This window comes from Haliaeetus leucocephalus, unplaced genomic scaffold, assembly GCF_000737465.1.
Source record: "Haliaeetus leucocephalus isolate CR32 unplaced genomic scaffold, Haliaeetus_leucocephalus-4.0 Scaffold526, whole genome shotgun sequence".
Taxonomy (NCBI): Eukaryota; Metazoa; Chordata; class Aves; order Accipitriformes; family Accipitridae; genus Haliaeetus; species Haliaeetus leucocephalus.
In genome coordinates this window covers 2,892,879-2,906,528 of record NW_010972962.1, presented here as the reverse complement: position 1 = coordinate 2,906,528, position 13,650 = coordinate 2,892,879, and the positions used below count along the sequence as shown (strand labels likewise).

At 38.1% G+C, this 13,650-nt stretch overlaps 1 protein-coding gene across 3 annotated transcripts in view; it reads right to left on the bottom strand.

Moving 5' to 3' along the window:
- UBR2 (ubiquitin protein ligase E3 component n-recognin 2) overlaps positions 1 to 13,650 on the bottom strand; it is a 59,725-nt gene that overhangs the window by 45,771 nt on the left and 304 nt on the right. For all 3 annotated transcript variants that reach the window (XM_010576455.1, XM_010576454.1, XM_010576456.1), the window contains exons 2-5: positions 8,161 to 8,420; positions 5,026 to 5,104; positions 3,373 to 3,486; positions 394 to 521 (exon numbers count right to left, since the gene is read on the bottom strand). In XM_010576455.1, coding sequence (XP_010574757.1) covers positions 394 to 521; positions 3,373 to 3,486; positions 5,026 to 5,104; positions 8,161 to 8,420 — 581 coding nt within the window. The remainder of the gene's footprint in view (positions 1 to 393; positions 522 to 3,372; positions 3,487 to 5,025; positions 5,105 to 8,160; positions 8,421 to 13,650) is intronic.

Below are 13,650 nucleotides of genomic sequence, written 5' to 3'. Positions count from 1 at the left end.
TGTTCTGTAATGCTTCAAAATTTGTAATAAGTAGATCACCAAAAGTACAAAATACTTTTGCCATCAGAATGTCAGTAACTTTGATCATAAGAAATTAATCCACCACTTGTTTTAGGGTATTGTATTTTACTAATATGTCTTTTTCAATATTAAGAAAATGAAGGTATCACAGAGACATTGGTTCATCATTGCTATGGAGAGAAATGGGCTGTATAATCACAAAAGTAAAAAATATGAGAAAACCAGATCTATTAAAATTACTTTAGTCCATTGTCTACAAAATGTTCCTGACAATTTTAGGAAGGCAGAAAAGATACTGAAAATCAGAATTTGCGTTTTCTATTGTAAATATCTGCAAGCCTTTAAAAGTAAGAAGACAAATACTATACTTACATCATTTCTAGGCCAGGCAATTCATTTTCCTTTTCCCATGTTAATATATCTACTGCATATTTAAATGTGATTGCAAAAATATTATAAGCTCTTGCTACCATATCTTCTGGTAAGTGCACAAGAGGATCCTGGAAAATAAATATAAATAGCAATTGAGAAATTAAATGACATTCAAAACAGAAATTGTCAAATTTGCACCTCTCTGTCAAAGATGACGCAAGCATCTTTAATGATGTCTTTTTTTAAATGACTTTACATTTGAAATGAATAGAGTCAATAATCATCCTGTTTTCTTTTTCCAGTTCTTCACTGACAATCACCAAAGCAGTAATCTAACATTCTATACCTAAATGTTAACTCGTCTTTGATCACCCACTTAAATTTTCCACACACTTCTCCAATTTCACTTTCATTGTTCCCACTTCTGCACACCTTCTAACATAGTTCTTCTGAAGAATTTTTAACCTCAGCTGTATTAAAATCTGCTTTTTCTGCAATGCCTTCAAAAACATAATTTGAAATCACTGTATCTTTTGTTTCACTTACCAATACTAGTAAACTGCAGAATATAAACAACTATACATCTATTGCCTTGTTTCATACGTAGCAGGCATTTAGAGGCAGAAGTCTTACCTATCCAAGCTTATACAACATCCAGCACACTGGGATCATGATTCATGATGCACGCCTCTTACATGCTGTGGTAGATAAATAATTAAATGCTTAAATGTAACTGGGTATTTCATAATGATCTGCCCATGTCTGTCTTGTTCACAGACAGCTGTTCCCCTTCTGTAGTGGACAATGCATCCACTTGTGCCCATTCTGCACTCTCCAAGGTGCCTTCCATTTGAAGTCTGCAGCAGCCACTATAAACTAGCCCTCCTCTCTCTGTCAGAGCAGAATGGCTGCTGCTGCAGGTGGGGGAATTGAAATGAGGAGGGGGAGGAAGAGGAGTGCTCCTTCAGTCTGCAAAGTTAAAGGGGCTACTTTTTGGAGCAGCAAATGAAAACCACTGCCAGCTCTGAATCAGGTAGTACAGGCACCACTACCATTTCCTTCCAATCCATTTCAAGGAATTTGTGTGTGAAGAGAAAACATTAAAAACCTCTTCCCTGAAAGGATTCTTCTTCTACTATTTGAAATTTTTGATGTTCAGAACAACTAGTCCCTCTGCTACAAAGCTGGAAAGGGAACACTGCATGCCCTGCAGGTCACCTGGATGTATACTATACATTGGGTCACTGACTCAATTCATCATTTGGTATTTTGAAGTGTGTGTAATTGTTAGTCAATTAAACTATTTAACAGTAGCCCAGTTTCTGTTTTAGGATTACCTAATACCAAATCCTGTTTCATTACAGTTAATGTTGTATAGAAATAGCTACAATAATCTTTTCAGAACTTATCTGCATTATCTACAGGTGACCTTTGACAGTCAGCAGTTCACCTGTGCTAGTAAAGTTTATCCACCCCACCCAAGATTCTCTGGGAATACTTGGAAGCTTTACAGGAATGTTAATAACTGCCATTTCTCTTTTTTTGCTTCATTTAAAACTTTTCTAGGGTATGGAGAACTATCAGTCACCAAAAGCAAAGGCAAACCTTAAGCAGCAGCACTGCCTCCATTCCCAGCACTTTCAACAAAGACACGTATCTGCGCAAGGCAGAAAACAGGTTCCGATAATGCTCAACTAATGATCCTTGATCTACCCTGAACACAACATTGCGTAACGTAAGAGATCTCAATCCCCATTACTCATGGGGAAGAAACACAAAGTCTGCCCAGTGCCTTAATTTTTTCTGTCAGTCACAGTCACTGTACGAGTATCTTCAGACATACAAGTAGCAGTCCACCCAAAATTTCAGAACAAGAGTTTTCTAAGGTTGCCGACTAACATAAACGGGCATGTAGATCAAGTGGTGAGTCCATGCAGCAGTGCTGGAGTCTTAGAGTTGAGATAGTGAGTATAGATTTTAGAAGGACCACTGTCACTGCAAATACAGTTATAGTTGCTTCACTTAAACCATCAGATGAACAAAATTACTACCAAAAATTGCCTTGTATTTTCCCTTCAAAAAAATCTCACAGAAATTATATTACATAAGAACAGATGTGAGTAGCTAGACCAGAAGCCCAACTAGCCACTCTCATTCCTGAGATGTAATAACAGATACCAAGAGAAGAGTATAAGAAAAGGACAGAATGCTCCTCTGGCCTCCAGTAACTTAAGACACTAATATTTCCCACACCAAAGATAGTATCTGCAATTTTAAATGGCCATTGATCATTTTTTCCCTCCACAAACATGTTAAATTTCCTTTTGAACATATAAAAATTTTTAACAACAAGCGTGTTTTGTAACAGTTAGTGCAACAGCTTGAATTCATACTGTAAGAAGTAGCACGTCTTTTTGTATTTAATATGTCCAAGTTGTTATGCTATGAGAAATGGTGATGGTATGTTCTCTATTTACCTTCTCCATACCAAACAAGCTTTTATAGACCTCTATCTTGTATCTCCATTATGGCTTTTCTGTAACAGCAAGTTATTTTGATTTTAAAAATCTGTGCACTTCACTTTGGTAAAAATCAGAACATATGTTGCACAGACAGCTTAATTTGGCTTCTTCATGCACATGATTACATACAGTTTTGGGTTTTGGGTTTTTTTCCACATGGCAGACTCCCTCCACCTTTCAAAATAAGACAGAAAAACAAAAGAAACAGAACTAAAGCTGCAGAGGCAACCAAGAACATACAAAATGAAGCCTTCAAGTAGAAAACGTCATTCTAAGTAACTCCTTAACTTAGACAAGACATTAATTTTGTCTAACACAGTGTGGTTCAAATATTGCCATTAAATTTCCTCCCATCTCTCATGCATGGTATACAAGACTAAAAATAACCTCATATGAATGATTTATATATATACACAGTTAACAATGTTTTGAAACATGATGCCTCAATTGTTATTACCTCTTCTTCTGGAGTCTCTGAAGTGTTAAGTTCATGCTTTTGACAGTAAGGACCTTCTTTCCAAGCTTCTGTATCACCACAGTCACAGAAACCTCCTCCACCTGACGTTGTCATCTAAAATTATTTAAAACCAAAACAGTTCACATGACTATACATATACATACATGCACACTAAGAAACAAGTAGTCATAGCTAAACTACAAAAGCATGATCACAACACCTGATAGCTTTAGCCAGTACCCTGTTAAAATAGCACAGTGAAACCATGTCTGCTTCTGATGGCTGAAAGCTTACCTACTTCGTCTGCCCATGCCAAAATAAAATAAAATGAAATAAAATAAAAAGACAAAAACCTTCAAACACCCCCATTCTGCCCCACCTGAAGGCTGGGGTTTTTTTCAGTTTTTCTAAATCTATTACTTTCAACACCATCTGCACTATTTCAGATTCTCACATTTTTAATCTGAACAAAGGTAAATTGTTCCATATAGCATTATTACACAGTGAGTAAAAGATGTACTGTTTATAGTAAAAGGGCTTTACAGACAACACTTGAATTGTTCATGTAAGTTTTAGTAAGCACAGAAAAAAGCATCTGAAAACTGTAATGATATATTTGCAGTGTTTTAATAAAATTTATTTTAAAGCTAAGACCACCTCAAATTAGTAAGTGTAATAATACTCTTTTTGAACAACAACTATTAACTGATTCATAGAAGAATTCTTCTTTCACCTATTTTTGGCATACAGGTACATTCTGTACCTATAGGTACATCCTACAGTATCAACAAAATTAGATGGACATTTGAAAGAACATTTGCTTACACTTTTGAATGTCACCTCGACTTGTTAATTCACTAAGCTTGCAAACTAAAAACCTACATACAAGAAGTATGCTGATATCAGCAAATTGGATTGGGTTTCTTGGGGCAAGTTGTTGTGTTTGGGTTTGTTTTTTCTTCCTAAAACCTGATGCTCAGGGTAACCATGCAGTGATCAGATTTACATTAACAGCAGTGCAGTATTGTCAAAAATAGATTTACAGAAAGGCTATACCAATAGCTGTCACTTAGCTTCTTAGCTTAAAAACACACCAAGGCCTTCTTGGTTTTGTTTGTAAGTTTTTTTTAACTAATCTGTACTATTAATATCAGTATATTACTAAAACAAAGAGCATCTACAGTTTTAGTTTTCTATTTTAACTTTATGTTTAAAAACAAACAGAAATCCTGCTATTGTACAGAATTTGATAATGATTCAGATGTTTAAAAGAAGTAAGTTTTAAATAAAAGGGGTTTCTTCATAAAGGTTTTTCAATGCCCTTTAAAAATAGTCAAACATCAAGGTCAAAGCAAGTCAAAAAACAACTCTTATGCGGTAAAATTCACTAAAGGGCACATGTTAAAAATATACATTTGTAAGCTTAACTTGTGCATAAAATTTAATTACTCTATTTTAAAGTGTTAACTTTCAGAATTTACACTCAGATCAAAAGACTCAAGTTCTTCTAAGATTATTGCAGACATAATTCCAAACTTTGTGTTCATCCAACATTTTGAAATTATGTATATATTCTTACAATTTAAACAAGGAGTTTCATATACATACAAAATTATTAATGACTACATCATATATTCCAGCAGTATTACTAACCCTGTATCGGTGTTCTCTATGAATACTTCCAAGAAAGCACTCCATGCATAACACACAAGTTGGGTCAACTGCACAGTCTCTGAAAACAGCAACAACAACAACAACCAAACCAAAAAAAAACAACAAAAAAAAGAGAAGCATTAAACAAATGGTTTTCCCTTTAATTACACATTTTACAACAGGTAATTTTCAAGTATCACCAATATGAACCTTTTAACTAATGTATGTATTATTCTGAAAGAGGAAGGGGGTGGCTTCCAAGGAGGGGGAAACAAATGAAGGACAAAAAAAAAAAAGCTGTCCTCATAACAGAAGAGGCTTTAAAATATTGTCTGGGTAGTACATATATTTGGGCAATATAGCCATTGCCTTCAAGAGGTGAGACAAATATATAAGCAAGTAAACAGATGAATTACAGAACACAGTACAAACAGGTAAACAATATAAACCCAAGCAAGTTCTCAAGTACAGAGTACAAGTATTAACAATCTTCAGCAATCAGAGAAGACATTTTTTCACTGAACACTGAAAAGAAAGAGATTAGATAGTCTAGAGATCAAACCTCTGCTTCTAAGTTTAGCCCTACAAGCTTACTGAAAAGGTCCAATAATGCAATTTCCTCAACCAGGAGATCAGAGACCATAATAAGATCCTGTCTACAAGCACTGCTATATTAGATAGAAGTAATATTTCTAGTAAAAGGGGCTAAACAAATGAATGAGACAATTATGCATTACATTTAACTGTCTCCCTGAGAAACACTGAAAATGCATGAACCTATGTAATGCAACTGACTTCAAGGCACCTCAAGATTAAGGGAGCCAGGTTTTCCAATGAAAAAAAAAACTACCAAGAGAATGCATGTCTTATGATGGTTATTATTAAAACAAGAATTCAGAGACACAACTTATTTTGTTCAAAAGAAAACACCAGATATCCTATGAAATGTTATTATCAAGAATTCTCTTCATTTCATTTCACCAAATAAATTAAACCAGGTAATCACCGAAAGATAATCAGACACCCATGACTTACTATGCATAATGTACCATTTTCACATTTTTTTTTCTCCAGAGGAGCCACTAAAGCTGAAAATGTCAAAGCAAAATTATACAAAGCTCTTCTGTTTTAGAATAATTCATGTTCGTGGCATTATTTTTTTAAGTAAAAAAAAAAAAAAATCAAAAATATTTATTGCAATAATATGCGTACAGGATATAGATCAGTTCTACCGTATTGGGTATTGATTCTTCAGAGCCCTGAACTTGTGGCAATATACTTATAAACCCAGTACTGTTTGCCAAGTAATTTCTCAAACAAGTAAGGGTGCTTATACCTAAAGCAGAGGCAGACCTGTAAGCTGCACAACTGGACAGAAAAGCCACTGCTTTTAAAGTATTTCATGGGCTCAGAAAACAATTTTTTTCTGTATCCCACAAAAGTTTAAATTAAGCTCTCATTATTCTTCATTATCACCTATAAGTCAAAGAAAATGTTTTTTGTTGTGCATTAATAATTAACAGTTTTACATCTATGTTCAGTATTTAATCGAAAGAAGATGAGACTCCCTCTTGATAGCAGCAACAGCAAAAATATTCTGTATTCACTGCTGACCCTGACTTGAGCAGAAGTCTGGACAAGATGGCCTACCAAGACATCCTTTCTAACCTGAATGACATTATGATTATATTTCTGTATTTAGATCATTCTTCTACTGAAACAAAGACCCTGACTAGGAACAGTACATTCACTCATTCTCTAAACTCTACACCAATGGATTGCATTATTCTGTGTTTTCATCACACCTGACAGTATTCTGAAGGATATACTTTACATATTGAGCTGCTGGTCTTGAAAAAGCAAGTGTTTAGAAGAAATTAACATAAGTCCCACAGTTTTCATTAGTCCATATGAAGAGTATTTGATCATTAACATATTACGTCTAGGCTGCAACACAATTTGACTTGAATTAAAACACTAGTTCCTAGGTTTGGCTTTTTAGGTCTTTAGGACCAGATTTCATGAAAAGGTACTAAAGAAACTGTAGACATTCTTTTTATAGCCTCTGTTAGTCTTCAGCCTCCCTGCCCAGATCTCTACTTTTTCACAGCTGTGAAGGAAGAGCCTAAGAACACCTGAGAGGAGATGGAGTTTTCTTAGCGGTTGAAAGTATCTAAAGTACCTACCAGTTTAATCTCATCCATCTCAAGATAAGAAGGCTCAAAACATTTCAAAACTACCTATTCTAACTGATCGTTAAAACAGAAATGCCGAAGAGGCAGTTTGCTTAGTATCTCAAGTCTACCCTGAATCAGAAAGTCAACGATCATGTTTCTAGAAGAGGAGAGCACTAGAGAGTAAAATTCTACAGTCATTCTCTCCTTGTAAATGAAGGGGATGGAAACCCAGAAAAATAAGCCCTTGAAACAAGACAGACATTCCTTCCCCCCGTCACCCCACCAAGTGTTCAAGTGTCCGAGCGAGTGGTAGAAACCATACAAAACAAGAAGAATCTGTGACGGAGAGGGTACAAACCAAACTCAAACTACAGGTGGTTCAGGAAAGAGGAGATAATAAAATAATGAATATACAGCCAGTAATACACTGGCTTAAAATTGAAAATTGTTACAATACTTGTAATTGGTTAGTAACTTCCTATCCTCTTTCAAATAAAATGGTATTTTTAGAGAGATATAGAGGGAAGGGGGCAGGGAAGGAACAAGAAGCTGGTATGCCTGTTTTAGCATCCAATAGATTAACAGGTCAGGGAAAGAGGTCTAAAATACAGGATCAACACTAACAGCTGATATCAAACACCAGAATTACACACACATATACCTGCCCACTTACTTCCGATTAGTGCCCTTAAATCACACTGACAGTTCACCCCAACCACTTCCTTAATCTTGCGTTTCTTTTGTACAGAAAACACTCTACACTATACTAATTAATATTCTTCCATTTGCAAATCTGTAGTGTTTTAATTTTCCCCTGGTCCACCTGTCATGAAACACTGCAAGGTTACTTTAAAAATACATTTGGAGTATTAACTTTTCATTAGGACAGTATATTCTTATTGAAAAATGTTCATGACTTCACAAACTATAAACACTTCACAATGTGAAGTTGAACTACCTGCAAGAATACGTAGGCTCTCCCACTTTAAAAACACGGCCACAGAGATGGGAAGGTTTGTTCGCTTGCTCAAGCTTTGGAAAACCAAATGCAGGATCTTCGCCACAAAGATACCATTCCATTGGTCCCAGCAAAACGTGTTGTGCCAGCATGTCTTCTCTTTGTGGGGCAGGGTTAGGACCCCTGCAGTAAATTTTTGGTACATAATAGGCCAGATGCTGGTACACTTCTTTCTGAAGGTCATTTGCTTGCAGCCATTTCTTTTAAATTAAAAGGAATGAGAACACAAATTGTTTGTTAATAAAAATACAAAACATAGTTCAATCCATCAAGATGATTTTTTATTTCTAAATCAAAAATCTAAAATGGCATTGCAAAACTAGAAAGCCATGCTTCCTTCTAAGTGTTAAATCTAGATGATCACAGAAGACAGACATTAGGAAAGGAATAATTTGTTTCCCTGCTTGCACATTTTATTCTTTTGACATACAAAAGTCTTTTCAAAACCACAAGATTTAAGAGACAAAATTCTTAAAAATTTTCCTCCAGGATGCATGACCAGTAAAATGTCCCAACATTAGCAGTGACTTTTAGGATAAGGCCTCGACTATGCTGGTTGCATTTTTTTGGAGTGCAGACTGATGCTGCCAGCTGGGGACAGAGAGGAACAGCAGAAGGCTGGAGTTGGCAAGGAACAGGCAAAGACAAAAAGCACAAGGAGAATGGCAAACACAGCATTAGGTAACAGCCCCTCTCATTTAATTTCAACAAATTACCTATGAAAATGAGGGGGGTTTGGTTTCTCCTACCACCAAAATAAGTTATCTGAATTATTATTTCAAGCATGATGTTAGATCCATGAATTCTTCTATTAGGTCTGCGTGGCAAGGTTTTGGTAGTGGTGGGCTACAGGGGTGGCTTCTGTGAGAAGCTGCTAGAAGCTCCCCCCGTGTCTGATAAAGCCAATGTCAGCTGGCTCCAAGACAGATCTGCCACTGGCAGCGTCTCTGGGATAACATATTTAAGAAGGGGAAAAAAAAAACACCTGAGCAATTGCAGCCAGGAGAGAGGAGTGGGAATATGTGAGAGAAACAACCCTGCAGACCCCCAGGTCAGTGCGGAAGGAGGGGGAGGAGGTGCTCCAGGCGCTGGAGCAGAGATTCCCCTGCAGCCCATGGGGAAGACCACGGTGAGGCAGGCTGTCCCCCTGCAGCCCACGGAGGTCCACGGTGGAGCAGGTGGGTGCCCGAAGGAGGCTGTGACCCTGTGGGAAGCCTGTGCTGGAGCAGGCTCCTGCAGAACCTGTGGATCCATGGAGAGAGTAGTCCACCATGGAGCAGGTTTGCTGGCAAAACTTGTGACCCTGTGGGGGACCCACACTGGAGCAGTCTGTGCCTGAAGGACTGCACCCCATGGAAGGGACCCACGCTAGAGCAGTTCGTGAAGAACTGCAGCCCGTGGGAAGGACCCACACTGGAGAAGTTCATGGAGGACTGTCTCCCATGGGAGGGACCCCAGGAGGAAGGAGCGGCAGAGACAGTGTGATGAACTGACCCCAACCCCCATTCCCCATCCCCCTGTGCTGCTGGGGGGAGGGCGGGGAGGTAGAGAAAATCGGGAGTGGAGTTGAGCGAAGGGAGGGGTGGGGGGAAGGTGTTTTAAGATTTAATTTTTATTTCTCATTACCTTTCTCATTACCCTACTCTGATTTGACTGGTAATAAACTAAATTAATTTCCCCAAGTCAAGTCTGTTTTGCCCATGATGGTAATTGGTGAGTGATCTCTCCCTGTCCTTATCTCGACCCAGGAGCCTTTTGTTATATTTTCTCTCCCCGTCCAGCTGAGGAGGGGAGTGATAGAGCAGTTTTGGTCGGCACCTGGCATCCAGCCAGGGTCAACCCACCACAATTCTCTTAGTCAATCAACTGTAAAAAACAATGTTGACAATTTTGAAAATCCATCAAACTACTGTACCTCCTATAAGCTACTGAAAAACTCACAGCTCTTTCCAGTTTGTTTTTTTTCTCTCGTATACACACACAGAGTAAAAAAATCCTCTAGGATAGCATTTATTTCTGCCTTGAGGATTACAATTTTATAAAGGTTTAAACTGCAAGTTAAGGCTGCAAAGTTTTTATCATAAACAAATGGGAGCAAGCACTTACTGCAAGTGTGCACTGATTAAATCCCGTGTTACATAAACAGCCTTAGAATGCCATTTCTCATTGTAAATATGACAACCAGATACCCCTGGCAACTTCAGAAAAAGAATTCAGAATCAACCTAAAACTGTACATGAAAACCGGGAATTAATTATACCAAAATAAATGGGTTTGGTAATCAAATGTTACAGCTTGATTTACTCTGAATTATTTATGACTTACTCTAAAGAACTTATGTTTGAGACAATGCAATTATAGCAAGTTCTTCAGGATACAGACATAAGAGTCAGCAGAGCATTTGTGCCATTTAGAATGGTTGCATTATTGCCCTTTTTTTTAACTATATTGTAGTATTTTCACTTACTAGACTATGTTTTCCAAAGCAGAATTTCATATTAAAATAACCATATTTGTCAGTACAGCTCTTAGTAGAATAATATGCTTTCCTCACTTCTCTTTCCCTAAGTTTGACTTCTTAAAATCATGATCAGTCTACTAAGTCTTTCTGTATTGATCTAGCTTTGATGGTCAAAGCCCAGATTTTTTCCAAGGAAGTCCATGCAAAAAGGCTGCAAAAAAGCCATATCCAGCAACCTAGAAGTTTACAGATAATCTCACCATTGGCACCAGGATTCAGAGAATACCACACAAAAACGAAAAAAGTAAAGTTTTCATTACTAAGAATTTGATTTTTTTTTTCCCTAGCTTATTAATCTTTTCTTCTCCTTTCATCCTTTGCACCAAATACCTACTACCACCAGGAACTGACCCAACCACAGTGAAACTGACTTAGTCTCTTCCATGATTTCCATTTAATAAGATAATTTTTAGATTATTTTCTAGGGCATATATTAGTTATTACGCCTGCATTTTTCTCAGCAAAATACCTTTAATTTCAGCCTTTTAATTCAGCAGTACATTAACTTCTATCTAGAAAATACACAGTGAATATTAGCTACACTACAAGCTCAGACAAATACCTAGCCAGAGAAAATTCTTGTTCCTCGAGTAAATGTCTTTCCCATCCCAAACATTCTGGCAGTAGTTGCCTGAAAGTTAGGTGTGGCAACACTGAACATCATCACACCTAAATCTCTTTGTGAAGCCAGTTCTATACACATAACTGTGCATACAGTTTTGAAAATCAGATCCTGGCTAAAAGAATATCAGAAGGAAGTACAGTCTACTAGGACAAGGAAACAGATGTCACTCCAAGAGCTACCAGGAAGGCAACTCAAAGTATTGTTGTGCGTGTGAAATTGTTACTAGAAATATATACATATGCATCCATATGTTGTGCTGCCTTTCCAAATCGCTACCTGGGAGGCACTGAACTCCAGCAAAACTACTCAAAACTTTGGAATTTGTTAACAAAAGCATTTTGTATTTAGGCAAGTTTTCAGTTAGTATTAGTTTATCTTCTAACCTGAAGTCACATGTAAGAAAAGATAGCATTCTACTCTCCCAATAAAGGTTTTTATTAAAAAGGGAAGTGCATTCCTCCTCATTTCCTACCCCCTCAAACTTGCTCTCCTGCAGCAATTTTTGACTGCCCTGAAAAAACACCTACCCAAAAATCATTGATCAAATAACATTTTATGTAAGTAAATACCTAATGGTCCACCAGAGTTTCTATTAAATCCAGATCTAAGTAAGAGGTACCAGGAGAACAAAACATATAGTACAAATAAGCCACAAAACAACTCAGTTTACTGCTTCAAAAGCTTAAAGGTATAATTTATGTTTTTCTTAGCTATACAAATAAACAGCTGCAATGTAGGCTCATGTTGTGTTACAGATAATTTATTCTTTTGATCGTTGTTCTTTGGAAGTTTATCGTTTAGTTGTTGCAATGAGAAACTGAAGCTTAAAGTGCTACAACTATTGCTTTGGGCTGGCATTTGTTTTGTTAATACTGGGCTATCAGCAAAATAATGCTATCAGCAAAGGAGGGAGAAAAACAACGCTAAAAGCCAAGCACGTTATTTACATATACAATCAGGCAGCACCAGCAGCATTTAGTTGCTAGCACATCGTAGATTTGAGAGTGATAGATCTCAGAATTGTAGCCTGCGTTGTTGATGACAGAGAATAAAAATAAGAAATGACTAAATTTATGCTGGCACTTGTACCTATAGCCAATTCCTAAATGAATTCCACTTGGTGCATGTCTCTCTTGGGTTTATCTACGGTGTGACCCAAAAAAACCCATCTGCTACTCACACAGACAAGGTCGTTTGGGCTCAGTTTGGGCTACTTTATGAAGTGTTTGATAGAATTATTGGGTTTGCTGTTGAGGGGAAGGAAGACTAATTCTGGAGCTAAACTAGCTAGGATATAGCTAACTATGCACGTTTGCCCATCTAATCATACCTTTGTCTGCTCTGTAGAGATACCAGCATAATCTGAGGATAATCTTAATTATAACATTGTCTTTTATTTTTTTTTGGAAAGCAGCCAATGTAATTTCCATTTAAATACACACAGACAGCTCTTCAAGGTCTTACCCTACAGACATGCACATCAGCAGTCCCAATATTTTAACATACATGCCCAGTTCCTCAAATGCACAAACGTCTATAAGATCTGGCACCTATGCCAGAAAGAAAAGCTTCTCTAAAAACTTTATCCTCAAGACTTCTTTTCCCTTTCAACTGTTCTTCATAAAAGTTGGAAAAATATATAAACAGAAGTGGATTATTTCAAATATTACATTGATTTTGCTTGTATTTCCTCTACAAGCGTCCCATTCTAATGGTCTTAAGCTTAACTAGCGCAAGCTTTTGCCAGAACTGCATCCTAAATGCCGGGGAGGAAGGAAGAATCCTGTAATGAAAATTCAACGCTACAAAGCATGTTCGGGCCCAGACGTCCACGTAAATTAATGGGGGGAGGGAGATCTTCTCACGACGAGGCATGATTGCCGGCAGCGAGGTCTGAGAAGGTAGCAAACTGGGTAGGAGAACGAAACTTCTCAGCTGCTCGGGGAAGGCGAGGGAGCACTAAACGAAGGAGCGAGATGCGGAGAAGCGGCCCCGCTCCCGTTTGCGCCCGCCAAGCCCCCACGAGCGGCGGGGAGCCGCGGCCGCCCTCGGCAGGGGCTGACCACGGCCGGGCGGCTGGCTGGGGAGCCACCTGCGCCAGCCAGAACAACAGGAAAAGCTGGCTGCCGGCTGCCATCGATTTCGGCTACTGCAATAGCGACGCCGGCGACAACGGCAGGATAAGGCCAGGACGAGAGGCCGCTGCCAGCCGGGGTGCCCTTATAACCAGCCCGGGCAGCGACACCCCCTCACCGAAAGCCTGCTCGCCCCCCCCGCCCCCGGG